The following is a 26,723-nucleotide window of genomic DNA, read 5'->3' on the forward strand; positions in this document are numbered from 1 at the left end:
ATGTGTACTTGAACAGTTCTGTTTTGTACTAGAAAAGAAGAATTTGAATCTTTAACATGTTTTACATATTTGCCAGGGAAATAGAAAAGGTATTTGTGCAGCTGTAAGAATTGGAATTCATTTCATTTTACTGACTTTTCCTTAACCTAATTCTGAAGACTTTTGCCTTGGGTTTGAGAGTAAGTTGTTATAAAAAGACTACTATTCTTGGCTAATAGTATTGGCATTTCAGTTCCTAAATTCTGTTTTTCGATTCTTGAACATTTCTGAATTTAGTTTTTTTGTTTTAGATTTTCTACAGAATTTCTTTCCTTTTTTCTTTCTTTCTCTTTAACTTTTGAGCTGAAAATAGTACCTTTTATAAAAAAGTGCTCAAACAATGATTGGACTAATTTTTCTTCATTTCTCTCTCTCTCTCTCTTTCTCTCTCTCTCTCTCTTTTACTCTCTCTGTTTAATTTTTTTTTTTTTTTTTTTTTTTAAATAGGGATGAGGTCCCACTGTGTTGCCCAGGCTGGTTTCAAACTCCTGAGCCCAAGTGATCCTCTTGCCTCAGCCTCCCAAAGTGCTGGATTACAGATTTGAGCTATCATGCCTGGCCTGGGCTAATTTCATATTTTGAGATGCACAAATTTCTTTCAGGTAGCCCCCCCTCCCCCTCCCCAGTTAAAATAGGTCCTGATTCAGAAGCCTGATAAAGCAAATTAAAACAGAATGTTTACCCATAAATAGAATCTTTGTATTGGAATCTTTTAAAATATTGATTTTGATCTTTTTAGGAGATAGTGCAAGAATCAGCAATCTGGTATGACATACGTGGAATCTATCACCTTGTTTTTTAAATACAGCAAACCTTATGAAGTGGATTTCCATATTTTTTCTTGTTCTTGTTAGTTTCGCACCACTCAGGCTTTGCTGTAGAATTTGATGTGTATTTGATTCTGTAAAGCATGGACTATTGATCTTCACTCAGCTTTCAAAGGAACCTGATTAGTGAGTTTGAACTTTTTATTGTTACTATTTTTTAGTTGATTTTGAAGTAAAATACAGCACCATTTTAAGTGATACCATTTCTAAACAATTTCAGTTCAAATTTTAAGTTGGCTAATTTAGAGTTTAAGAAAATTGCTTTAAAAACATTAAATTACCAGCTGGGTGCAGTGGCTCAGTGCCTGTAATCTCAGCACTTCGGGAGGCCAAGGCAGATGGTTCACTTGAGCCCAGTAGTTCGAGACCAGCCTGGGAAATATGGTGAAACGCCATTTCTAAAAAGATACAAAAAGTAGCCAGACATGGTCGTGTGCGCCTATATTCCCAGCTACTTGGGTGGCTGAGGTGAGAGGATCACCTGAGTCCAGGGAGATTGAGGCTGCAGTGAGCCAAGATCATGCCACTGCAGTCCAGCCTGGGTGACAGAATGAGACCCTGTCTCAATTAAAAAAAAAAAAAAAAGTTAAATTACTAATTGCAGTGCCTTTTATTTAGTGGGCTTAGTCAAACTAAGATGATGTGTTTTATAAATGTTTTCCCTTGAATTTTAACTGAAGAATCCTATTTGTAACTCCTACAAACAGAATTTATTAGTAAGGAAAATAAGAAATACTGCTTTTTATTACTTAAGTTGTATATATTTTTCTCTTAGGGATTTTTTCCTAATCTCACTTTATTGTAGTACTAGAAAATTTAATCATTGATTTGAGATAGGGAGAAAATCAGTTTTTTTTCTTCTTCTTTTTTTTTTTTTTTTTTTTTTTTTTGAGATGGAGTTTTGCTCTTGTTACCCAGGCTGGAGTGCAATGGCGCGATCTTGGCTCCCCGCAACCTCTGCCCCCTGGGTTCAGGCAATTCTCCTGCCTCAGCCTCCTGAGTAGCTGGGATTACAGGCATGCACCACCATGCCCAGCTAATTTTTTGTATTTTTAGTAGAGACAGGGTTTCAGCATGTTGACCAGGATGGTCTCGATCTCTTGACCTTGTGATCTGCCCGCCTCGGCCTCCCAAAGTGCTGGGATTACAGGCTTGAGCCACCGCGCCCGGCTTTTTCTTCTTTTTTGAGACGGTCTCATTTCATTGCCCAGGATGGACTGCAGTGGTGCCATCATAGCTCACCATAACCTCAAACTCCTGGGTTCAGGTGATCTCACCTCAGCCTTCTGAGTAGCTGAGACTATAGCCATGCATCACCACTCCTGGCTAATTTTTATTATTATTTTTTGTAATGATGAGGTCTCATGCTGACCAGGCTAGTCTCAGACTCTGGGCCTCAAATGATCTTCCTGCCTCAGTCTCCCGAAGTGCTGGGATTACAGGTGTGAACCACCGCTCCCAACCTGTTTTACTTTTTTAAAATAGATTCACTGCATCTCGCAACCATCACTACAATCAATTTACGTTTTCATCACTCTGAAAAGAAACTGAACTTCTTAGCAGTTCCTCTCCATTTGTTTCAATTTTCCCCAGCTATTGATCTGCTATTTTCATAGGCTTGCCCATTCTGGACATTGTGTATTAATGGAATCACAGAATATATAGCCTCTTTTTTTCTTTTTTTTTTTTGAGACCGAGTCTCACACTCTTGCCCAGTCTGTAGTACAGTGGCATAATCGCAGCTCACCACAACCTCTGCATCCCAGGTTCAAGCAGTTCTCTTGCCTCAGCTTCCTGAGTAGCTGGGACTATAGATGCCTTCCACCACACCTGGCTAATTTTGTATTTTTACTAAAGATAGTGTTGTATTATGTTGGGTAGGCAGGTTTCGAACTCCTGACCTCAAGTGACTACTTGTCTCCACCTCCCAAAGTGCTGGGATTGCCGGCGTGAGCCGCCATATGCAGCCATATATATTGTGATAGACTTGTTTCACTTAGTATGTTTCCTCCATGTAGCATGTATTAGTACTTCTTTCTTTTTCATTGCCAAATAATATTCCATTGTACAAGTAGGTACACAGGTACACTACATTTTGTTTATTCATCAGTTGGTGGACATTTTCATTGTTTCCACCTTTTGACTTAGGAATAATGCTGCTATGAACATTGACTTTAAAAGGTCTTGTGTGGGCTGGATTCAGTGGCTCACATCTGTAATCCCAGCACTTTGGGAGTCCAGGATGGGTGAATCACTTGAGGCCAGGAGTTCTAGACCAGCCTGCTCAACATGGTGAAACCCTATCTCTACTAAAAATGCAAAAATTAGCTGGGTGTGGTGGTACACACCTATAATCCAAGCAACTAGGGAGGCTGAGGCAGAGAATTGCTTGAACCTGGGAGGCAGAGGCTGCGGTTAGCCGAGATCGTGCCACTGCACTCCAGCCTGGTGACAGAGTGAGACTCCCATCTCAAAAAAAAAAAAAAAAATTTGTGTGTACATAGGTTATCAATTCTCATGGGGGGTGTGTATGCACACTTACACATACATACACACTTGCAAGGGAATTGCTGGCTCATATGCCAACTATATGTTGAACCTTTTAAGGAACTGTTGGGCTGTGTTTATTATTTTTTGAAAATAGAGGTGGGGAGAGAGATCCAAGATGACTGACTAGCAGCAGCTCAGGGTTGCAGCTCCCAGTGAAGGTGCAGGGAGTGAATGGACGCCAGACTTCCAGACAAATTTTTGTTGCCTACGGACCAGGAGATTTCCAGCGGAGGAGCCCCGCGGGTTGCCAGCGCAACTCTTTTGGCCAGCGCAGCTGTTTTGCTGGCATCCCGGTGCAGCGGTTCTCAGTGCCAAGTATGTGGGACTGGGTGCCCTTTTGGTTGGTGTTTGGAGCTCCAAGAAGTCACAGTTGCCCATTCAGCTGATTGAAAGGGGGACTGAAGCCAGGAACCAGACTGGGAGATTCCCGGGCAGAAAAGCACCATGAATCTTAGTGCTGCTGGTTCAGCTCGCATGGTCGCTGCACGGGAAATTGCACAGATCCCGGCGCTTTTTCAGCGGGCTACTGGGGCACGTGGGAGAGAATAGACCGTTCAATTAGGAAAAGAAAAAAAGGGGGCTCCAAGGCTGGAAGCTGGGTGATCGGGCTCGGCTGGTCCCACCCCCACAAAAAAACAGCAATTGGAACTGCTGATGTTTGAGAGTTTCACAGCAAGCACAGCTGAACCAGGGAAGGTCCAGCTCTGTGGGAGAGGGGCGTCCACGTCCACCGAAGGAAAACAAAGAAACAGAAATAACATCACCACCACCAAGCTGGACGTCCACTCAGAGACCCAATCTGACAGTCAGCAAATACAAAGACAACAGGTGGATAAATCCAAGATGAGAAGAAACCAGCGCAAAAAGGCTGAAAACATCTGAAATCAGACTGCCTCTCCTCCTTCAGGGGATCTCAGCTTCTCATCAGCAAGGGAACAAGGCCTGATGGAGAATGAGTGTGATAAATTGTCAGAATCAGGCTTCAAAAGGTGAATAATAAGAAACTTCTGTGAGCTAAAAGAACATGTTCTAATCCAATGTAAAGAAACTAAGAACCTTGAAAAAAGGTTTGATGAAATGCTAACAAGAATAGACAATTTAGAGAGGAATATAAGTGAATTAATGGAGCTGAAAAACACAATATGAGAACTTTGTGAAGTATGCACAAGTTTTAGCAGTTGAATTGATCAAGCAGAAGAAAAGATACCAGAGGTTGAAGACCAACTCAATGAAATAAAACGAGAAGAGAAGATCAGAGAAAAAAGGGTAAAAAGGAATGAGCAAAGTCTCCAAGAAATATGGGACTATATGAAAAGACCTAATCTACATTTGATAGGTGTACCTGAATGTGACGACGAGAATGAATCCAAGCTGGAAAATATTCTTCAGGATATTCAGGAAAATTTTCCCAACCTAGCAAGGCAGGACAGTATTCAACTCCAGGTAATACAGAGAACACCACAAAGATATTCCTCAAGAAGAGCAACCCAAAGGCACATAATCATCACATTCACCAGGGTTGAAATGAAGGAGAAAATGCTAAGGGCAGCCAGAGAGAAAGGTCAGGTTACCCACAAAGGGAAGCCTATCAGACTCACAGCAGATCTTTCAGCAGAAACCCTATAAGCCAGAAGAGAGTGGGGGCCAATATTCAATATCCTTAAAAAAAAGAACTTTCAACTCAGAATTTCATATCCAGCCAAACTAAGCTTTATAAGTGAAGGAAAAATAAAATTTTTTGTGAACAAGCAAGTACTCAGAGATTTCATCACCACCAGGCCTGCTTTACAAGAGCTTCTGAAAGAACCACTACACATAGAAAGGAACAACCAGTATCAGCCACTCCAAAAATATACCAAAAGGTAAAGACCATCAACATAATGAAGAATCTACATCAACTAATGGGCAAAACAGCCAGCTAGCATCAAATGGCAGTATGAAACTCACATATATTATTATTAATCCTAAGTTTAAATTGACTAAATGCTCCAATGAAAAGACACAGACAGGCAAATTGGATAAAAAGCCAAAACCCATTGGTATGCTGCATCCAGACCCATCTCACATGCAAGGATACATAAAGACTCAAAACAAAGGGATGGAGGGAGATTTACCAACCAAATGGAGAGCAAAAAATAAATAAAAAGCAGGAATTGCAATTCTCTCGCTTCTGATAAAACAGACTTTAAGGCAACAAAGATCAAAAGAGGCAAAGGATCAATGCAAGAAGACGAGCTAACAGTCCTAAATATATACGCACCCAATACAAGAGTGCTCAGATACATAAGGCAAGTTCTTAATGACTTATAGAGACTTAGACTCCCACACAATAATAGTGGGAGACTTTGACATCTCATTGTCAATATTAGGTCAACGAGACAGAAGATTAACAAGGATATCCAGGACTTGAACTCAGACCCGGAACAAGTAAACTTAATAAACATTTATAGAACTCTCCACCCCAGATCCACAAAACATACATTCTTATCAGTACCACATCACACCTACTCTAAAAGTGATTAAATAATTGGCAGTAAATCACTCCTCAGTAATTGCCTAGCATTTCACAGATTTAAATGAAATATTGGTTGGCTGCTTGTTTGTTATTTTCCTCCCTTATTCCTTCCTGTCTCCATTGTTAAGCACAATTATTGACATAAAAGAGATTTTCAATACCCATGTTTAGACTGCATTCTAGCCTGGGCAATAAAGCAAGACTCCCATTCTCTCTCCTTCTTTCTCTTCTTCTTTTTCTCTTTCATTCTTTTTTTTTTCTTTCTCTCTCTCTCTTTTTTCTTTTTTCTCTCAAAAGAAAAGAAAAGAAAATAGAGGTGGTGGTCTCACTATGTTGCACAGGGTCGTCTCAGGGGCATGGTGACTATCATTTTACAGTCCTACCTAGCTGTTTCCAATGTAGATGTATCATTTTATAATCCTACTAGCAGTGTATGAGGTCTCTTAACGTTTTTTACATCCTTACCAGCATTTGTCGTTGTCTGCCTCTTTGATCATAGCCATCCTAGTGGGAGAGTATGAAGTAGTATCTCATTGTAGATTTTTTTTTTCTTTTTTGAGATGGAGTCTTGCTCTGTCGCCCAGGCTGGAGTTCAGTGGCGTGATCTCAGCTCACGGCAACCTCTGCCTCCTGGGTTCAAGTGATTCTCCTGCCTCAGCCTCCCTAGTAGCTGGGATTACAGGGGTGTGCCACCACACCCAGCTAATTTTTTGTATTTTTATTAGAGACGGGATTTCACCATATTGGCTAGGCTGGTCTTGTACTCCTGACTTCGTGATCTGCCTGCCTCAGCCTCCTAAAGTGCTGGGATTACAGGTGTGAGCCACTGCACCCAGCATAGATTTTTTTTTTCTGTTTGAAACTTTACTTTAAAAATTATATATGCGGCCGGGCGCGGTGGCTCAAGCCTGTAATCCCAGCACTTTGGGAGGCCGAGGCGGGTGGATCACGAGGTCAAGAGATCAAGACCATCCTGGTCAACATGGTGAAACCCCGTCTCTACTAAAAATACAAAAAATTAGCTGGGCATGTTGGCGCGTGCCTGTAATCCCAGCTACTCAGGAGGCTGAGGCAGGAGAATTGCTTGAACCCAGGAGGCGGAGGTTGCGGTGAGCTGAGATCGCGCCATTGCACTCCAGCCTGGGTAACAAGAGCGAAACTCCGTCTCAAAAAAAAAAAAAATTATATATGCACACATGGTAAAAAGTTCAAAAAGTGTATAACAAAAGATTTAACACTGAAAATAGAAAATAACGTTAGTCCTTGTTTTCTTTGATCAAGGCAAATATTGTAACAATCTCCTAAACAACTCTTCTCCAGCCTTCTCACTTCTAGTCAATCTTGGGCATTGACATAAATAAATTCTTAGACTTTTTTTTTTATTAGATCATCTCATCCCTTACTCAGAGTCTTCAGTGGCCACTGTTGCTTATAGAATAAAGTTGGGATGCTATACCTTGGTATATAGAGCCCTTTCCAGTGGAACTTCTCTTTTTCAACCTTATCTCTCATTATTTCTCAATGTTAATTCACTTATTGACCTACTAAGCTGGCATGTTCTGTGTGTTAGACATCACCAACTTTGTGCCTTCTTTTTTGTTTTGAGATGTAGTCTTGCTCTGTTGCCCAGGCTGGAGTGCCTGTGCCGCCTTCTTTTACACCTGGATTTACTCCCAACTTAAAGAATCTACTAACTAGAATTTTAGATACTTTTACAAAACCAAGCCCAAATCTGTCCTTTTCAGAGTCTTCTCTGACTTTCCTTGCTCATTGTGGTTTGTTTTTATTGCTTATAACAATGGCTGTTACATTTTATATTTTTAATTAACTTATATTTTTATGTTTGTGTATATTTATCTATTTGTTGAGAAAGGGTCTCTCTCTGTCACCCAGACTAGAGTGCAGTAGTGCCATCATGGCTTACTGCTTCCTGGGCTCAAGCTATTCTCCCACTTCAGCCTCCCAGGTAGCTAGGACAACATGTACCACCCTACCTGGCTAATATATATATATATTTTTTAGTTTATTTTTTGTAGCGGCATGTCTCACTATGTTGCACAGGCTGGTCTCAAACTCCTGGGCTCAAGTGATCCTCCCATATCAGCCTCCCTCTGTGCTGGGATTACAGGTGGGTCACCACGTCCAGACTTTAACATTTTATTTTTTAGCACAGAATAGGTCAGTATTTTACCCTCTGCTGAAGTTCCATGCTGACTCTTAGTTAAAACAAGCCTTTGGTTGAGAGAAGAGCTAGTGATGTCCTAGCATCCGACCTAGCTTTCCCTTGTCTTCTGGAATGTCCTGAAGACATCGTAGGGTTTCTTGAAGTACAGTTCGGGAACCAGTGATGTCTGTCATGTACCAAACACTCATCTTTACAAAGCAGTGTGTAGTACCTTTTTTTGTCAACATATTTTCCTTCTCCCAATGCACTAAACTTCTCTGGAGTTTAGAAAACAAATTTATAGGATTAAGGAAATGCACCCTCCTGACCATGGTATCTAGTATATATATAGTGACTTACAGATAATAGATGTTCAACATATGTTTATTTCTTTGATTGATTTTTGAGAAGTTTTTTAAGTTAAAAAAAATTTTTTTTATGGGGGTCTTACCCTATCACTGAGGTTGGAGTGCATCCATGGATTTTGGTTTCCTCAGTGGGTATTAGAACCAATTCCCCATAGATACTGAAGGACAACTGTAGTGCATGTTGGAATAATTTATTTTCAAGTGGATCATTTGGCGAACACTGTTATTTTGGAAACATAGCCTCCTAAGTTCTGTTCCATCAGTCCCTTTCACCTCCACTGCATTGTAGCAGCCTGTTTTCATGATTGTCATCACTTGGAACTGCTTCTCTTCCAGAATGCATTCTGAGATCTACTGTTACACAGCTATCTTAACCTTTACTCTTTTATTCTCTTCTTGTCCCTCACAGCACTCTGCTTCTCTATCTCTTAAACTCTGTCTACTCCTATCCAGTCTGCTGGGTGTGAGTGGAAGAAGCCCCGCTGGGGGGCTGGTTAGGAATATAGGGTTTCTAGCTCTTCCTGGACCCTTAAGAGAACTCAGCAGACCATTTTTTTTTTCTTTCCTTAAACCTATTGGGCGGGGCGTGGTGGCTCATGCCTGTAATCCCAGCACTTTCAGAGGTTGAGGCGGGTGGATCATAAGGTTAGGAATTTGAGATCAGCCTGACCAGCATGGTAAAACTCCATCTATACTAAAAATGCAAATATTAGCTGGGCTTGGTGGTGTGTACCTGTGATCTCTGCTACTCAGGTGGCTGAGACAGGAGAATCATTTGAACCTGGGAGGTCGGGATTACGCCACTGCACTCCAGCCTGGGTGACAAAGTGAGTTTCCATCTCAAAATATAGAAACATTTCTAAAACCTTAATGACCACTCCTTCCAGTCCCTCACCTATTCACTTTATTCATGGCAGAGGCACTTTCTTCCTGCTTGTCAGTACAAAGAAGCAGGTTCTTAATCTGGATCTTGGATTCTCAAAGAATTTGTAGAGAGAATTCAGGGCATTGATGCCCTTGTATAAAGAGAAGTTTACATCTTTTTTTATACTAACTTTAGAGAATTTAGCATTTTTTTTCCATTAAAATATAGGCCACAAGTGACTAGTGTTAGTTTTGAGACAGGATCTTGCTTTGTTGCCCAGGCAGGAGTGTAGTGGTACAGTCTCGGCTTATTGCAACCTCCACCTCCCAGGTTCAGGCAATTCTCCTGCCTCAGTCTCCCGAGTAGTTGGGATTATAGACATGCGCCACCATGCCCAGCTGATTTTTGTATTTTTAGTAGAGACAGGGTTTCACCATGTTGACCAGGCTGTTCACCAACTCCTGACCTCAAGTGATTAATGCTCTTTGGCCTCCAAAGTGCTGGAATTACAGGTGTGAGCCACCACTCCAGGCCTCAAGTTACTATTTTCAGGAACAGCATCTTGCTATATTACCCACTCTGGCCTTGAATTCCTGGGCTCAGGCAATCGTCCCACCTCAGCCTTCCAAGTAGCTGGAATTATAGGCATGTGCTGCTGTACCCTGCTTCAAATTATTATTTATGCTGATGACTTGTTAACATTTATAGTAGTTTTTTTTTTTTTTTTTTTTGAGACGGAGTTTCGCTCTTGTTACCCAGGCTGGAGTGCAATGGCGCGATCTCAGCTCACAGCAACCTCCGCCTCCCGGGTTCAGGCAATTCTCCTGCCTCAGCCTCCTGAGTAGCTGGGATTACAGGCGTGCACCACCATGCCCAGCTAATGTTTTGTATTTTTGGTAGAGACGGGGTTTCACCATGTTGACCAGGATGGTCTCGATCTCTTGACCTAGTGATCCACCCGCCTCGGCCTCCCAAAGTGCTGGGATTACAGGCTTGAGCCACCGCGCCCGGCCAACATTTATAGTAGTTATTAAACACCTGTTGTTAGATCTTAATATTTAATGCTTTAATTAAAAAGCATATGTTACTATGCTAACAGATTTTTTTAGTTTTTGATAATTGCATTTCAGTGTAATTTTTCTCTTTTGATTTTCTGTGTATTTTATGAATTTAAATACATTCTGCAGGCTTCCCTAAAATGTTGAAGGGGCCCATGGATTAAGAAAAAGACTGAGAACCTAATCTAGAGGCTTCCTGTGCCCTGTCTTCCACAGTCTATTTTGTCATTATATTCCTACCCCACTCCAACCTGAGGAGTGTGGCTCCACTGTGCCCTTGGTTTTGTTGTTCCTATCCATACATTCTATACCCTTACTGTGTTTCTTATCCCCAACTTGTGTATTTATGTTATTTTTCAATGTTACAGTCTTTTTTTTTTTTTTTTTTTTTTTTTGAGACAGTCTCGCTCTGCCACCAGGTGCCAGGCTGGAGTGCAGTGGCGCGATCTTGGCTCACTGCAACGTCCACCTCCCGGGTTCAAGCAATTCTACTATCTCAGCCTCCTGAGTAGCTGGGACTACAAGCACTCGCCACCACGCCCAGCTAATTTTTGTATTTTTTAGTAGAGATGGGGTTTCACTATGTTGGCCAGGTTGGTCTCGATCTCTTGACCTTGTGATCCGCCCACCTCGGCCTCCCAAAGTGCTGGGATTACAGGCTTGAGCCACCACGCCCGGCCTCTTCTTTGAGAAATATTATAGTCTTTGAGACATGGTGTAGTATATACTTGTAGTGTGCAATTCAGTTGGAACGGATAAGTATACAATGAAAAGATAATCTCCCCTCTAGCCCCATCCCATTTTGCTGGGGAAGCCTGTGGTCTTGTGTACAATTCAGAAAATGTTGATACACATATTTTTAATGCCACTCCAGTCTATGTTGGAACTATTTTACTTCCCCCTCCTTATTTTCTTCTTGTGTTCTTGAAGACCTAGATCAGCTGCCGCTGGTAGACTGCCGTTGTGACTTTAGAAAGCTAGTGTCTTTTGTTCCTGAAAACTTTGTTTTTAATTGTATTGTAGCACTCACTGTGTTAGATTCTAAAAGATTTGCCTCGTTTCTGTAACTAGTCTCTCACACCCAGGAGCTCCTACAGGAAAAGCTGGGGATGGTATCCTAGTCAAATGTGAATCCCCGCCTCATCCAGACTTAGGAGTGCGCTGTAGGTACTCCATAAGTGCTAAAAATGACTGAATACTTCCATAGTTGCCAGATTGCCACCCACTGATACCAGTCTATATACTGATACTTTATAGTATATAGATTGGTCCACATATAGCATGACACATAATTAGAAGCTGTCTTAAAAAGCTGAAAATGCCACAGGAATAGTAATTGATCAAAAACAATATGATTTTTTAGATTTATCTGGAATTTCAGTGTTTGAAAAAATCCTGATTTAATTGAGATGAAACGGATAGCTGAGGATTTTGATAACTTTTCTGGAAGCGCATTTGAGGGTTTCTGGTATTAAATCTGATGTTAATGATTATTTCATCCATTTTTATGTCACTTTATAGTTTTCATACATTTAAGTTTATATTTCTAATGTTTAACACTAGCATTTTAGTTATTTGACCATTCTGGCCCTTTAAAAATCTCTCAGACAAGTTAGAATGATTTCTCAGAGGTAAAAGAGGAAAGATTACATATCCTATTTCCTGGCCGAGAAGAGGTTCATACATTGGTTCAGACATTTCTTTATGACCACCACCAGGTGGCACCACCAGCACATAATGACCAGGTTTCTGCCCAGAATCTGAAGGGACGGTGTTGAGAGGTGACTGCTGTGGGAGTAGCATGGAGGTGGGATATAGGGAGTAACCCACGTTGCCTGCTAGTCTAGAGGCTTTTATAAATTGAAAAACTAATTATTTGTCATTTCATCTGATGATTTTTATGTTTTTCCTTTTTTCTTTCTATGCCTGTAGTTCCTTCAGAAACAGGTAACACTTTTTTAATAGTCACTTTGTATTCTTGCTTCTTGCTCTTACAGTGCTTTTGTTTCTCACCATAGAGGATACTGGAAAATTAATATACTTTGACTTATGGCGTTGGTAAAAGCTGCATGCAAATTCCCACAGTTGCCTGTAGATTAGAGCCAGTGGTTTTTTTTTCTGAACTTAGCAGGAATCCTGGTTACAACACTATTTATTACCAACAATAGTATTTTTAAAATCCAGACTTGCTGGACATGGTGGCTCATGCCTGTAATCACAGTGACTTGGGAAGCTGAGGTGAGAGGATTGCTTAAGCCCAGGAGTTTAGGGCTGCAGTGATTGTGGCACTGGACTCCAGCATGAGTGACAGAGCAAGACCCTGTGTCTAAAAAAAAAAATTTAAATAGAAACAAATTCAAACTTTTAACCATTGTAAAACAAATCAGAATTTATGATAGTGGACATTGGTAATAGTGCAGAATGGATACCCAGATCCTGCTTCTTCCAGCTAATGATGCAATGTTGGCCTAACATGTATTGCTTGTAGCCAGGGTTTTTCTCAGCATCCTGATGCGATAGCCTCATTTTGGGCTAACTCTCCACTTCTGCACGTCTTTCCCTAAGCTCTTTACTCATCTTTAGAAAGAATTACTTTTGGGGAAATTCTTAAATCAAGAAATATCATTCCTTTTTTTTTTTTTTTTTTTAAGACAGGGTTTCACCATGTTGGTCAGGCTGGTCTTGAACTTCTGACCTCAGGTGATCCGCCTGCCTTGGCCTCCAAAGTGCTTGGATTACAGGCGTGAGCCACCACGCCCAGCCAGGAATATCATTCTTTATAGAATCATACTTCTGTGTATTCCCCTTCCCCATTTCTGCCTTGAAGACCAGACTGCTAAGTAACCTGTGAATAAGTTTTTTAAAGTTTGGTATTGTAAACAGATTTAAGATTAAAATGTAGCATTGAGAAAAATAGATTTCTTAATAATTTCCTGTTAATACAACCTAAATTCTGGTCAGTGGAATAAAGCCTGGATCACTAAAGTTATAGATGCTTGCTTGCTTTTCTCCACTGGCTCTTACTTGGGGATCGTTTTAGAAGTCTGGTTAGAATAATACCATAAAGACATATTTTAAGCTACTTTGTGTGTACATTTGGGATCTTTTGATTTGAAGTCAGCTTGACTCAGTCAAGCTTTTCTAAATATTTTTACACAAACACAGACACATACAGATACCCTGCAGTGAGAAAAAAAATCCATTTATATGATTCTATAAAAACTCTAGCTGCTTAGAGCTTTAATTTCTTGAATCAAAAGTATTATCTTTAATGCTGAACCTCTATCTAAATAAATGCTTTATTCACTTAAATGTGCTTTTCAAAAACCAGTATGATTAAAACATTAATAGAATCTTACATGTAAAATAACAGTTCTGTTGTTTCTTGTAGAAAATAATATGACTGGTTTGGAATTTTTCTGTAGTGTAGTTTTTTGGTCTAGTTTTGTGAGAATTAAAGGGATTTCAGGATACTAGTGTAGGTTATTTGATGTTTTCTTGGAACATTATACATTCTTGAAAACACATAATTTTTTTCTGGTGCCATCAGTAGCTTTCAGCAAAGATGATTTGTTGGTAAGACAGCATTAGTCTCTTAGAATCTCTTAGATTTTCCAAAATTCAGCCATTTCTAGTTAATGCTCCATTCCATCCTCAGCTGAGTCCTGCTACTCTGGGGAACTCCGTTGGCAAACTCTTGGCTCTTAGAACTGCTAGCAATGGGTGTAGTGCTGCTGGTGGAGCTGGCAGCTAAGCCCAGAGGTGCACTGATGCTTTTATTCCCCGATGTGCATGTACACACAGCCATGCCCACCCACACCTACTTTGGGATAAGAAGGCGTTAGAATTTTAGCTAGGCTTGAAGTTCCATGCTCAAATTTGCTGGCTCAGATGTCTTATTTTGATATCACTTTGCCCACTGGGGAGACAATGACAGTTACAGAAGCATTGCCAAATAGAAAAATCCCTCTGAAATAACCTCTTTTATAGGAGCATTGTGTGTTTAGCAGTTGATTTGTCCCTTCCTCCTCTTAGTGGCAACTTGCAGTAAGGGGAGGAAACAGTGGCTGGGAGCTTATATTCCTCAGCGGAGCCATATCAGCAGAAGTATTACTCCTTAGCTAGTGGTAGGTGCTACTCTATGGATCCAACCTTTTAAGTGCAAGCCTATATCTACAAAGCATTTCCTAATGCCATCATTGCCCAGTGGGCCTTTATTTAGTTGAGTCTAACTCCCAACTAGTGAAAATTTCCTTTGCCAGACAGCAATATAGTCAGGTAAATATGTGGATGCCACATTTGCTCTCATAAGTCAGTCCTCTTCAATATCATTAGTAGAAGAGAAGAGGACACAAAGTGAGAATACGTTAATAGGGCTTTCTGAGGACAGGTAATACTGTAGGGCCTGAACTTTGTAGCAGAGAGGTTATATATGAAGAGGTGGATTCTTGGAGGGGATAAACCACTTAGAATGGCTTCACAGAGTTTGCTGGGATATTGACCACTGCATATAGAGATGAATATGGAAAGTTAAAAACAAAATCCACATATATTTGGCTGCAGGTACTCTGAAGGTATATCTAATTAGTGCATCCATTACAAAAGAGATATTTTAGGCCAGGCATGGTGGCTCATGCCTGTAATCCCAGCACTTTGGGAGGCTGAGGTGGGTGGATCCCCTGAAGTCAGGAGTTCGAGACCAGCCTGTCCAACATGGTGAAACCCCGTCTCTACTAAAAACACAAATATTAGCTGGATGTGGTGATGAGTGCCTGTAATCTCAGCTACTCAGGAGACTGAGGCAGGAAAATTACTTGAACCTGGAAGGCAGAGGTTGCAGTGAGCTGACATGGCACCACTACACTCCAGCCTGGGCAAAAAAGCAAGACTCCGTCTCAAAAAAGAAAAACAAAAAAAAAAGAGAGAGAGATTTCAGATGAATTGATAGAAATTTTCTTGGTCACTTGGCTGAGTAATTACCTATAATGTAATTTAGTGAATTATGTCAATACATTAAAATATGCTTCATGTGGCTTTAAATTATATGAGAAGAAAATACCTTTACTAATAGTCATTTATGATTCTGTTTACTAAATTAAATGTGAAAGCATACTTTTACTGAATGTTACTCTTCATTTTAGTTTAGATAGCAGTTTATCTTCACAGACATAAGTTTTATGTTTACCTTTACTTTTTATTTTTTGAGATGGAGTCTCGCTCTGTTGCCAGGTTGGAGTGCAATGGTGTGATCTCGGCTCACTGCAACCCCACTTCCTGGGATCAAGTGATTCCCCTGCCTCAGCCTCTCGAGTAGCTGGGACTACAGGCGCACACAACCACGCCTGGCTGATTTTTGTATTTTTAGTAGAGATGGGGTTTCACCATATTGGCCAGGATGTTCTCTATCTCTTGACCTCATGATCTGTCCGCCTCAGCCTCCCAAAGTGCTGGGATCATAGGCGTGAGCCTGGCCAAGTTTACCTTTATTTTAGTGCATTTGTCTTTTGTTTCCATCAACTTAAATTATGTTGAATAAATGTTTGTTAGATTTTAAGTTAAACAATTATGTGAAGTTCACTTTTCGTAATTGTTTTTTAACATGTCTTTGTTGGTCATTCATGTGTGTGAGTATAGCTGATTGTCCGGTTACATGAACTTTCAACCAAAACCATTCTTTACAGATGCTTTTACTGACTCTGCTATCAGTGCTAAAGTGAATGGTGAACACAAAGAGAAGGACCTGGAGCCCTGGGATGCAGGTGAACTCACAGCCAATGAGGAACTTGAGGCTTTGGAAAATGATGTAGTAAGTAACATCTTTGTAATTAGTGCCAGACTCTGTGGTCAGTGTTGTGTGCATGTGACATTCTATCACTTGGTTGTGATTTCAGTGTGTTTTTATTGTTGTTGTTGAAGTGAGTGTATTTAGAGCAGCAGTTTTGTTGTGTAACTAGAGACTTTCTCCCAGGCAATATATAAAGAAAAATGATTGTTATTTTACTTCTAGGGGTTAAGGAGTACTGCCTGTTCTTGTGGATCCTCATGAATTACTTCTTTGTGATTAAAATAAATAATAACAACTTAAAAATTAAAATTAGAGGCTAGGTGCAGTGGCTCACGCCTGTAAATCCCAGCACTTTGGGAGGCCGAGACGGGCAGACCACCTGAGGTTGGGAGTTCGAAACCAGCCTGACCAACATGGAGAAACCCTGTCTCTAATCAAAATACAATATTAGCCAGGTGTGGTGGCACATGCCTGTAATCCCAGCTACTCAGGAGGCTGAGGCAGGAGAATAGCTTGAACCTGGGAGGTAGTGGTTGCTGTGAGCTGAGATCACGCCATTGCACTCTAGCCTGGGCAACAAGAGTGAAACTCCATTAAAAAAAAAAAATTAGAAATCAGAGGAAATGTTAGTGTGTTATTTCTTTAATACCCTGCCAAATAAGGTAACCTGAGGAAAATGGTGTCTTTGGTTGTTGACTTCACCTAGAGATGAGGTTGAAGTAGGACATTTTAAGCTTCTTGTCTGAAGAAAAGGTTGTCATTATTAAGATAAATAATTAGGTTACATTGGAATTAAAGCATTATGTAAATTTCTTGGTCTTAAATTGGGATTATTCTCCACAAAATTCTTCTATTTCTAAACTGCTTCTTGTCACATACTAGTTTTGCTTCTCTCTTAATGCATTATCTGTACTTGAATTGCTTAGCTGGGTATGCTGGCACATGTCTGCAGTCACAGTTACTAGAGAGGCTGAGGCAGGAGGATCATTTGAGTGCAGGAGTTGGGAGTCTAGCCTGAGCGACATAAGTAGACCCCTTCTCTAAACAATAAAAATAAAAACGAATGCTTACTAAAGACTCTACCTTTAGGATAGAGAGCATAGAGATACAAAGCAAAGTCTCTTGCCAAAAATCAGTGTTAACGTAGGTTAATTTGAGTTGAGTGAAGAATCTTCCATTGAGTAGAAACAGAATTTGTAACATATCTCGGTTTGATGTTTAAGGCATAACGGCTTAATAATGACACTCTTCTTTTCCTCAGACAAGAAGCCTAAAATGTCTACTTTGACCTTATGTCTAGTAATAAAACCGGACATACACAGGCAACATGTCATTATTAATTTTCAAACTGCTGGGCACGGTGGCTCAAGCCTGTAATCCCAGCACTTAGGGAGGCCGAGGCGGGTGGATCACGAGGTCAAGAGATCGAGACCATCCTGGTCAACATGGTGAAACCCCGTCTCTACTAAAAATACAAAAAATTAGCTGAGCATGGTGGCGCGTGCCTGTAATCCCAGCTACTCAGGAGGCTGAGGCAGGAGAATTGCCTGAACCCAGGAGGCGGAGGTTGCGGTGAGCCGAGATTGCGCCATTGCACTCCAGCCTGGGTAACAAGAGCGAAACTCTGTCTCAAAAAAAAAAAAATTTCAAACTTTAACGAATCATATATAACCTAATATGATGGTTCTCAAGTCTGTATATTATATCACGTGTATGAAAAATATGGGGAAATGGAGACTTCTTTTACACTATTAGTGAGGTGTATAAATTGATAGAGGCTTTCTGGAGAGAATCTGGCAGTGCTCGTTAAAATAAAAAATGCACATACTTTCTTCCAGCAATTCTACCTCTAGTAATTTATTTTTTCCTTCATACATCTATAAGACATGCAAATAATTATATGTAAGGATTTTTTTTTTTTTTAAATTCTGCAGAGACAGGGTTTTGCCGTGTTGCCCAGGGTGTTCTGGAACTCCTGAGCTCAGGTAATCCACCCACCTCAGCCTCCCAAAGTGCTGGGATTACAGGCGTGAGCTGTCATGCCCAACTAGGATTCTTTTTTTGTAGCATTATTTTTCTTTTCTTTTTTCTTTTCTTTTTTTTTTTTTAAGAGATGGAGTCTCGTTCTGTCACCCAGGCTAGAGTCCAGTAGGGCCATATCTTGGCTCCCTGCAACCTCCACCACCTGGGTTCAAGTGATTCTCTTGCCTGAGTTTCCCAGGTAGCTGGGACTACAGGCGTGTGCCACCACGCCCAGCTAATTTTTGTATTTTTAGTAGAGACAGGTTTCTCTATATGTTGACCAGGCTAGTCTCAAATTCCTGACCTCAGGTAATCTGCCTGTCTCAGCCTCCTGAAGTGCTGGGATTACAGATGTGAGCCACTACGCCTGGCCACAACATTATTTCTAATAGTGAAAAATTGGAAGCATCTAAGTATCGATCAGTATAGCATGAGTTAAATTTATGGTGTCACCGCTCAGTTGAAACACTACGTCTCTACCAAAAAGAATGGTGTTCCGATATGGAACGATATCTAAGATTTATTTTTTAAAAAAGCGCTTTCACTTAGGCCTGTGGCTCCAGCAGGATGGGCAAATGTGACAGACTTGATACTGCTAGGAAGCTTTGTAGCCACCAACTAGACCAGAAGTGGTGTGATAAACAGTACAAGAAAGTCTATTTGGGCACATTCCTGAAGGCCAACCCTTCTGGAGGTGCTTCTCATGCAAAAGGAATCGTGCTGGAAAAAGTAGGAGTTGAAGCCAAATTCTGTCATTAGGCATGTGTCAGAGTCTGGCTGATCAAGAATGGCAAGAAAATGACAGCCATTTGTACCCAATGATGGTTGCTTGAACTTCATTGAGGAAAACAATGAAGTTCTGGTTGCTGGATTTCGTCGCAAAGGTCATACTGTTGGTGATATTCCTGGGGTCAGCTTTAAAGTTGTCAAAGTGGCCAGCGTCTCTATTTTGGCCCTATACAAAGGCAAGGAGGAAAGACCAAGATTATAAATTTTAATGGTGAAAACACTGTAATAATAAATTTTCATATGCCAAAAAAATTAAAAATAAGTAAATAAATAAAAGAAAAAGCACATTGCAGAACAGTGGGATTCTATTTGTTTTTTTTTAAAGCCTGAGTCTTGCTCTATCTCCCAGGCTCGAGTACCGTGGTATGATCTCAGCAACCTCTATCTCCCTGGTTCAAGCGATTCTCCTGCCTCAGCCTCAGCCTCCTGAGTAGCTGGAATTATTTGCGCCTGCTACCACAGCTTCCTAATTTTTGTGTTTTTAGTAGAGATGGGGTTTCACCATGCTGGTCAGGCTGGTCTGGAACTCCTGACCTTGTGATTGGCCCACTTTGGCCTCCTAAAGTGCTGGGATTACAGGCATGAACCACTGTGCCTGGCGATAATTTTTTTTTTTAAAAGAGCAGTTCAATAGCCTTACTGCATAGAAAGTACCTGAAATTACACCCAAGAACCTCTTAATAGTAGTTTTTTTTTATGCACAATGAGATTGGAAGATGTTTGCTTTTTACTGGATGTCTTTCTATATTGTGCCCTTTTTTTTTTTGTATGTAGGGCATACATTATTTAAGTAATTTTAAAGCCTCCATAAGTAATTGTGATTTCCTGCCCATGTGTTTGGTACAAGGAGTTGCACTGGTGGTAGGATTACATTATAGTCTCACCTGGAGTAGCACAGGGGACTCAAGGTTAATAGGTAAACTTTGAGGCAAACCTTAGCATTGGGGTTGCCATCAGCATTGCTTGGATGATGTGTCTGTTCTTTTGGGATGGATTATAGCCTTTATTGGACTTTATACTTTTTACCAGTAAGGCTTTAAAAAAGCCTTGGAAAGACATTAGAGAAGTGATTATCCAGACATTAATATTCACTGGTAAGTGATTATCCATACATTAATATTCTCTGATAAGACATTAATATTCCTGTGGCCCAGTTTGTTCATTCTTTTAAAGATTGCAGCCTCAGCTGCTCTGCCTGTGGAGTAGCCATTCTTTTATTCCTTTACTTTCTTAATAAACTTGCTTGCCCCCAGCTCCCCACCACCAAAAAAAGAATGCAGCCTCTCTTTTGTGAGTGGTGATTTCCTATAATTCCCTCATAGAATTGTGGAGTTACCTATGCTGAGGTTATAGGTTAGAGTATTGAGATCCAGGGTTGCCAATTCTGAGGCCTCACAGCTGCTAATGGTAAAACCAGCTCTAAAGCCCAGTTCTCATGACTTTGTTCAGGGATTGCCTGTTCACCATTTCATGTTCCCTTCCCATTTGAGCATTCCCAGGAGGAAGGGGCGGTTACCAGCCACCTAGTCCCGTGGTCTCACCTTGGAATCCTTGAATATGGGGGAAAGCGTTGTCTTCTCCCTTCTTTCTCCCACATGTTGGAAATATTTTTGGCTGTTAAAAAGTACCCCTTTTCCCATGTGAAATCCATTGTTTAAAAACAGTAAAATAGAGGTGGGGGACAGAGAAAAAAAAAGCAGTAAAATATATACCTCCTGTCCTCCACAGACCTGAGGACCAGTGATCTCAAGAAGGTTACGGGTAAATGCAGTTGTCTCTACCGAAAGATGGCTTTTAGGGGTTAAAGAGAGAACCTTGGTGTGAAGGCTATTTTATGAAGTAACTAAAATGTTCTAAACTTTAAAAATAACTGCTCAAATAATTGTGTTGTATAGTTATTTACCAACTGGAGGGGCTGATAAGTAGAAGAAAAGTTTTTTCCTAAAACATTTTAAAGGAATATTTTTCTGTTTTCTAATTAACTAATTTTGCTCAAGTAGTCTATTAGATTTTTAGTATAGATGTTCGTTATAACTGAATGAAAAAGGATAAATACTTGTCATTGTGAAAAATGAGCTTCATTTTCTTCTAGTCTAATGGATGGGATCCCAATGATATGTTTCGATATAATGAAGAAAATTATGGTGTAGTGTCTACGTATGATAGCAGTTTATCTTCGTATACGTAAGTTTAAAAAGTTTGTTTTTATTTCAGTGCATTTGTCTTTGATTTTCATCAACTTAATTTATGATGTTGAATAAATGTTTTTAAGTTAAACAATTACGTGAAAGAGTTTTTCTCTTATTAGCAAGTGTGATAAATTCTCATTAAAAAGCGGAATGGGCTGGGCGCGGTGGTTCAAGCCTGTAATCCCAGCACTTTGGGAGGCCAAGGCGGGTGGATCACGAGGTCAAGAGATCGAGACCATCCTGGTCAACATGGTGAAACCCCGTCTCTACTAAAAAAATACAAAAAATTAGCTGGGCATGGTGGTGCGTGCCTGTAATCCCAGTTACTCAGGAGGCTGAGGCAGGAGAATTGCCTGAACCCAGGAGGTGGAGGTTGCGGTGAGCCAAGATTGCGCCATTGTACTCAAGCCTGGGTAACAAGAGCGAAACTCCGTCTCAAAAAAAAAGAGGGGGGGAATAAATGTAGTTTGCCTGTACCCTATTTTTATGCTCTAAACAAATTTTGGTTTTGTCTTTTAAGTTGCTAAAAAATAACTAAATTTGCAAGGGCAGAGATTATGGTGAACAGTTTAACCAATTTTTGAAATATGTTTCTCTAGAGAAAAGGTAACAAAAAATTCAAATTTTGATTTATAAATAAGCAGATCACTGTAACTTTTACAGTTTTTTTTTTTTTAACCTATATTCTAAACTCTTAACTTTCTTAGTAGTTGATTATGACAGATATATGAACTGTGGCTTGAAAGTACTAATTTTGCTTTTCTTTTCACGTTTCAGGGTGCCCTTAGAAAGAGATAACTCAGAAGAATTTTTAAAACGGGAAGCAAGGGCAAACCAGTTAGCCGAGGAAATTGAGTCAAGTGCCCAGTACAAAGCTCGAGTGGCCCTGGAAAATGATGATAGGAGTGAGGAAGAAAAATACACAGCAGTTCAGAGAAATTCCAGTGAACGTGAGGGGCACAGCATAAACACTAGGTATTTAAAGGAAATCATGATGCAGTATTTTGGATACACAACTCAAGGTCTGTGTGAGACGGTGTATTGTTATTCTATTTCCTCTTCCTTTAATGTAGCTTAGGTAGAGAATGCAAGTAGAATTGGTTTAAGATTCTGTTAGAGAAAAGGTTATGGTAATCTTGGAAAATACGCTTTTGAGAGTAAGCTCTGTGGAGCAAAGTGTCGGTATATCATGGTGACCAATCCAAGGTCTTGAAGAGCTTGTTAAAGTAGTGATCTGGTGGGGGACACGTGTAATGTCACAGCAGTACAATATGATTTGCTTGATTAAAACCATGTTCAAAGTACTAGGAATATCCAGAGTGAGGAGGAGCTAGCATAACCTGTAGAGTCAGAGAAAGCCTCACTGAGGAGGTGACATTTTGTGATAAGATAATAGGGTCTTTGACACTCAGTGAGGAGTTGGGAGAAGAATTTCTCACTTGATGAAAAGCCATGTACAAGCATGGCTGTGTGAGAAAATTTGTCCAGCTCAGGAAAGGGCTGGTTGTTGCATGTGTCTGGAACACAGGGTCTGTGTCAGGTGCAGCGATGGCAGTTGATAGTAGGAATTGAGGTCATTGAAGGACGTGGCATGTCATGCCAAAGAGCATCTTGTTGGAAGGAGATGGAATGAATAAACCCTTGGGCATTGAGGACTGGCTGAGACACAGAACAGTGGATTGAAATAGTTCAGCTCTGAGAATTTGGTGACCACCTAGATCAGAGATGAGCCTGAGGCTTATTTGATAACTAAGTGACTTAATTATCGGAAACATGGAGCAAGTTTGAGGGGGAAAACAGTGACTATTTGGGCAGTTAATTGCATTTGAGGGACTTTGGGATCTTTCATTTATTCGTAAACTTTTGTTGGGAATTACCTGCTACCTGTCTGTTAAAGTAGGAGATGCATCCTGTCTTTAAGGCAGTCAGCTTAGAGTCTGGTGATTTAAATTGACAAGTCCAGTGATAAGATGTTGACACTGTGAGACTGGCGGTTCAGTTTGGGGTTTCATCAGCATTGCTGATATTGGAGCCATGAAAAACCAAAGAACATCCAGTGAGAGAAGAGATCTCAGAGAAAATAAAGTTGAGAAAGTGAAGGACAAAAAAATGTTGAAGATAGACCAAGATTGATAGTATCAGCCATGGAGAGGTCAAGTGAGATGAGAGTGAGCACACATCTGTTAAACTTTGTGCTTAAGAGCAGAATCTAAGGGAAGGGACAGGCCAGAGGCTAGAACTCAGGGTAAGATGGAGGAACAGGGACATCTGGGAGTGAGGCAGTTTGGTTTAGTGTAGAACCTTTTTGTAACAAGCATTCCCTTCTGCCTAGATGACTTTTAGATATTTTTCATTGGCCTGGTACCTTTTAGAATAAAATGATTTAGAGGCTCTCTCATTTTCAGGGAAAATAAATATATACCTCCTGGACAAAGAAATAGAGATGTCATATCCTGGGGAAGTGGGAGACAGAATTCACCGCGTATGGGCCAGCCTGGATCGGGCTCCATGCCATCAAGATCCACTTCACACACTTCAGATTTCAACCCGAATTCTGGTTCAGACCAAAGAGTAGTTAATGGAGGCAAGTATTTTGACCAGATTTGTCAATATCATTGATCAAATAGTTTTCTAAATACTTAAAACAGTTTACATAACTGCTAAGAATGTGCACTTTAATGAATTGCGGAGTAGTTTTCACTTCAGCATTACTTAAAATTGGCTTTTGTGTCAAGCAAAGTAGTAAAACATTATATATGTTATTGGCATATACATTATTTAGCATGATGAAATACTCATGATATACTAAGATAAAGTGCTGCATTTAACCCAAGACAATCACTTGGCCAAAAACACTCCACATATAAAGAAATTGGAAACTTTGGATAGGTTCTCAATTTTAAAAACATATATAATAAAATTATTTAGACATAATGTATATGGAAAATTTTAACCTATGTGCAACACTGTGGTTAATGTAGATTTATTTTCATTAACTATTTTTGTATTATGCTTCAAGAAAGGATCTCAGGTAACTTACAAGATATGATCAAGAGTCATGTGAAGAAAGTGACTAGAGAAATGTGCTTAAAAAACAACAAAAACAACTCAGTCTAAGGATGGATGTTACAGTTTAGCAACTTAAAGAAACCTGAATCTTTATTAGGAAGACATTTTTTACTCTACCTCTAAATCTAGATTGAATATATCTTGTAGGTTGTGGATCTTTTCCATAAATCGGGGATACTGAACAACAATTCTATGGATGGTATGGAAATAGTAATAGCAATAATATGTTACTAACTTTGAGAAAAGAGTGGATGTTCAATTTTAGATATTTAAATTTGGAAAGTTAGAAAGATAAAAATAGAGAACACTAAGTTTCCAATTTCGTTTGTTTTAATTGAGTCTTTTCTCCAGAATTCCTCTCCAAATGGACACGCTTGAGTATTTTCTGTACTTAATATTGGGGGTGAAATTTCTTTGCTCAATGAGGAAAGATTTTAGTTGTTCATAAACAGAATTTTAAAGTTAAAAAACCTGAAGGGGCTGGACAATGTATGATACTCAAGTGTGTGGAATCCTATGGAGAGGAGGCCTGGACTGTTTGATAAGATTAAGGTAAGTGATATGTAATGTTAAATACTAGCTGTTATCTTTACCTGGGCATATCCATCAGTATAGTTTTATTTGGTGATGACTGCCTTGTAATTGCAGTATTTACTAAGCAGTAGCTTAGATAAGTGTTTAACTGTATAAATTATTTAGAAGGTCTCCCATTTTCTAGTTTAATGAGATCAAGACTTTTTTGAAAGAGCAATGAATATTAGCATTTGATACTCCTGTGACTCTAGAAGAGTAATGTTTTATTTCTGCTTAAATGGGACTTGCTTAATGAGATTTCAAACTGAATTTTAGGTTTACACTTGATAAAAATCAGATGACTATAAGGAACCAGCATTTCTAATTGGATATAATAGCTATTGCTTATTTTCATTATGCATCAAAGATAAAACTAATACAGTAAATAATCTTATTCCTGAGTAGGAATTATTATGATTTATTATGTGAAATTATCTAGTGTATGTTATGTTCCTTTAAACAACTGATTACTTGAGAAACAGTTATAGAAGCAGGATTAATAGGCAAAGTCTTAACTGTCTTCTTCAGTAGTGTGTGTAGATCCTAATTAACCCTTTGGGAACGTGTATTCATTTAAACAGACTTAATCTTAAGGAGGTTAAAGTAAAATGTGAATTTATGTCAGTTAAGTTATGCTAAAACTTATCACAAATCAAATGACTGTCCTCAAAGGGTTAAAATGTACAAGAAATCATTTTTGTCATTTTACTTTTTTTTCTGTTTACTTTTTTCCCTCATTTTTTTCTTTAGTTTTTATACTTTCCTTCATATCATTTGTTCTGTCAGGTGTTCCCTGGCCATCGCCTTGCCCATCTCCTTCCTCTCGCCCACCTTCTCGCTACCAGTCAGGTCCCAACTCTCTTCCACCTCGGGCAGCCACCCCTACACGGCCGCCCTCCAGGCCCCCCTCGCGGCCATCCAGACCCCCGTCTCACCCCTCTGCTCATGGTTCTCCAGCTCCTGTCTCTACTATGCCTAAACGCATGTCTTCAGAAGGTACAATACCACAATTTGTTCATGTTTTTGTTTGTCTTTGTTTAACTCCTATGTGAGTTTATAATTACAAAATAGTTTCCTCTTCATTATTTAATAACCTATAATTTCTGTGTTTTAACTTTAGTTTATTAAAACTATTTCTATTAACCTTTTGTTCATTAGAGAGAAATTTGATAAATGTTGTGTGAAGCTATGAACTATTTGAATCATTGTTAAAAAGGGATTTATCTCTGCCTGGTAATTATGCTTCTTTACAGCCCCAGAAAGGTCTGCCCCACAGCCTGTATGCAGTAGTTAATGATAAACAAGTGAACTTTCTTTAGCCAGTCTTGAACTTGGGTTCATTTTACAGCTCCTTGGCCAAGGTCTTAGTAAACCTTCCTATTGGCTGTAAGAAGGAATGGTGTTTTTTGGGTCCTTTTTGAGAGAGACAGCCCATATAGCTGCCTTCGTGTGTCTGCCCTTAGATTAAAGTAGTTTGATTTTTAGAATGCCTGAGGAATTCTAAATTTTAACTGAGTAATTTTTTTAAAGTTAGCTTTGCAATATTATATAGTGAAAGGCTGCTATAATTTGGGAGAAGTCCTTTATCTAAGATAAAATTATTGATTAAAACCATGTATGAATTTGAATATTTAGCTATTTTTTCCCGTCATCAAAAGTAAGAATAAAATCTTATAATTCTTAATTAGTATTTGGTACTAAATCCAATATTGCAACATATCAAATACATGCACATGTTGTAGAAAAGTAACATTCTAATATGCCATGCATATATTAAAAACCTGTTTTCTGAATCATAATGTCCTCTTGATATTAGTTCTGAATATTTATGTTAAAATTTTAATCTGATTTGTTCATTAAAATTATGGTTGATATTGCTTATGTTGGGAGAAGTAAAGTTTTCTGCACAA

General features: G+C 39.6%; 1 protein-coding gene and 1 pseudogene across 14 annotated transcripts in view; both read left to right on the forward strand.

The window, feature by feature from the left end:
- Positions 1-26,723, forward strand: part of ATXN2 (ataxin 2) — a 163,215-nt gene that overhangs the window by 70,325 nt on the left and 66,167 nt on the right. For 13 of the 14 annotated variants that reach the window (XM_039471653.2, XM_039471661.2, XM_039471656.2 and 10 more), the window contains 5 exons: positions 16,068-16,192; positions 21,075-21,166; positions 21,949-22,146; positions 23,577-23,755; positions 25,600-25,809. In XM_039471653.2, the coding sequence (XP_039327587.2) occupies positions 16,068-16,192; positions 21,075-21,166; positions 21,949-22,146; positions 23,577-23,755; positions 25,600-25,809 (804 nt within the window). The remainder of the gene's footprint in view (positions 1-16,067; positions 16,193-21,074; positions 21,167-21,948; positions 22,147-23,576; positions 23,756-25,599; positions 25,810-26,723) is intronic. The other variant, XM_039471664.2, reaches the window with a different exon arrangement.
- LOC141585072 (small ribosomal subunit protein uS12-like) lies at positions 16,199-21,068 on the forward strand (annotated as a pseudogene).

This window comes from Saimiri boliviensis, chromosome 7, assembly GCF_048565385.1.
Source record: "Saimiri boliviensis isolate mSaiBol1 chromosome 7, mSaiBol1.pri, whole genome shotgun sequence".
In the NCBI taxonomy this organism is placed as follows: Eukaryota; Metazoa; Chordata; class Mammalia; order Primates; family Cebidae; genus Saimiri; species Saimiri boliviensis.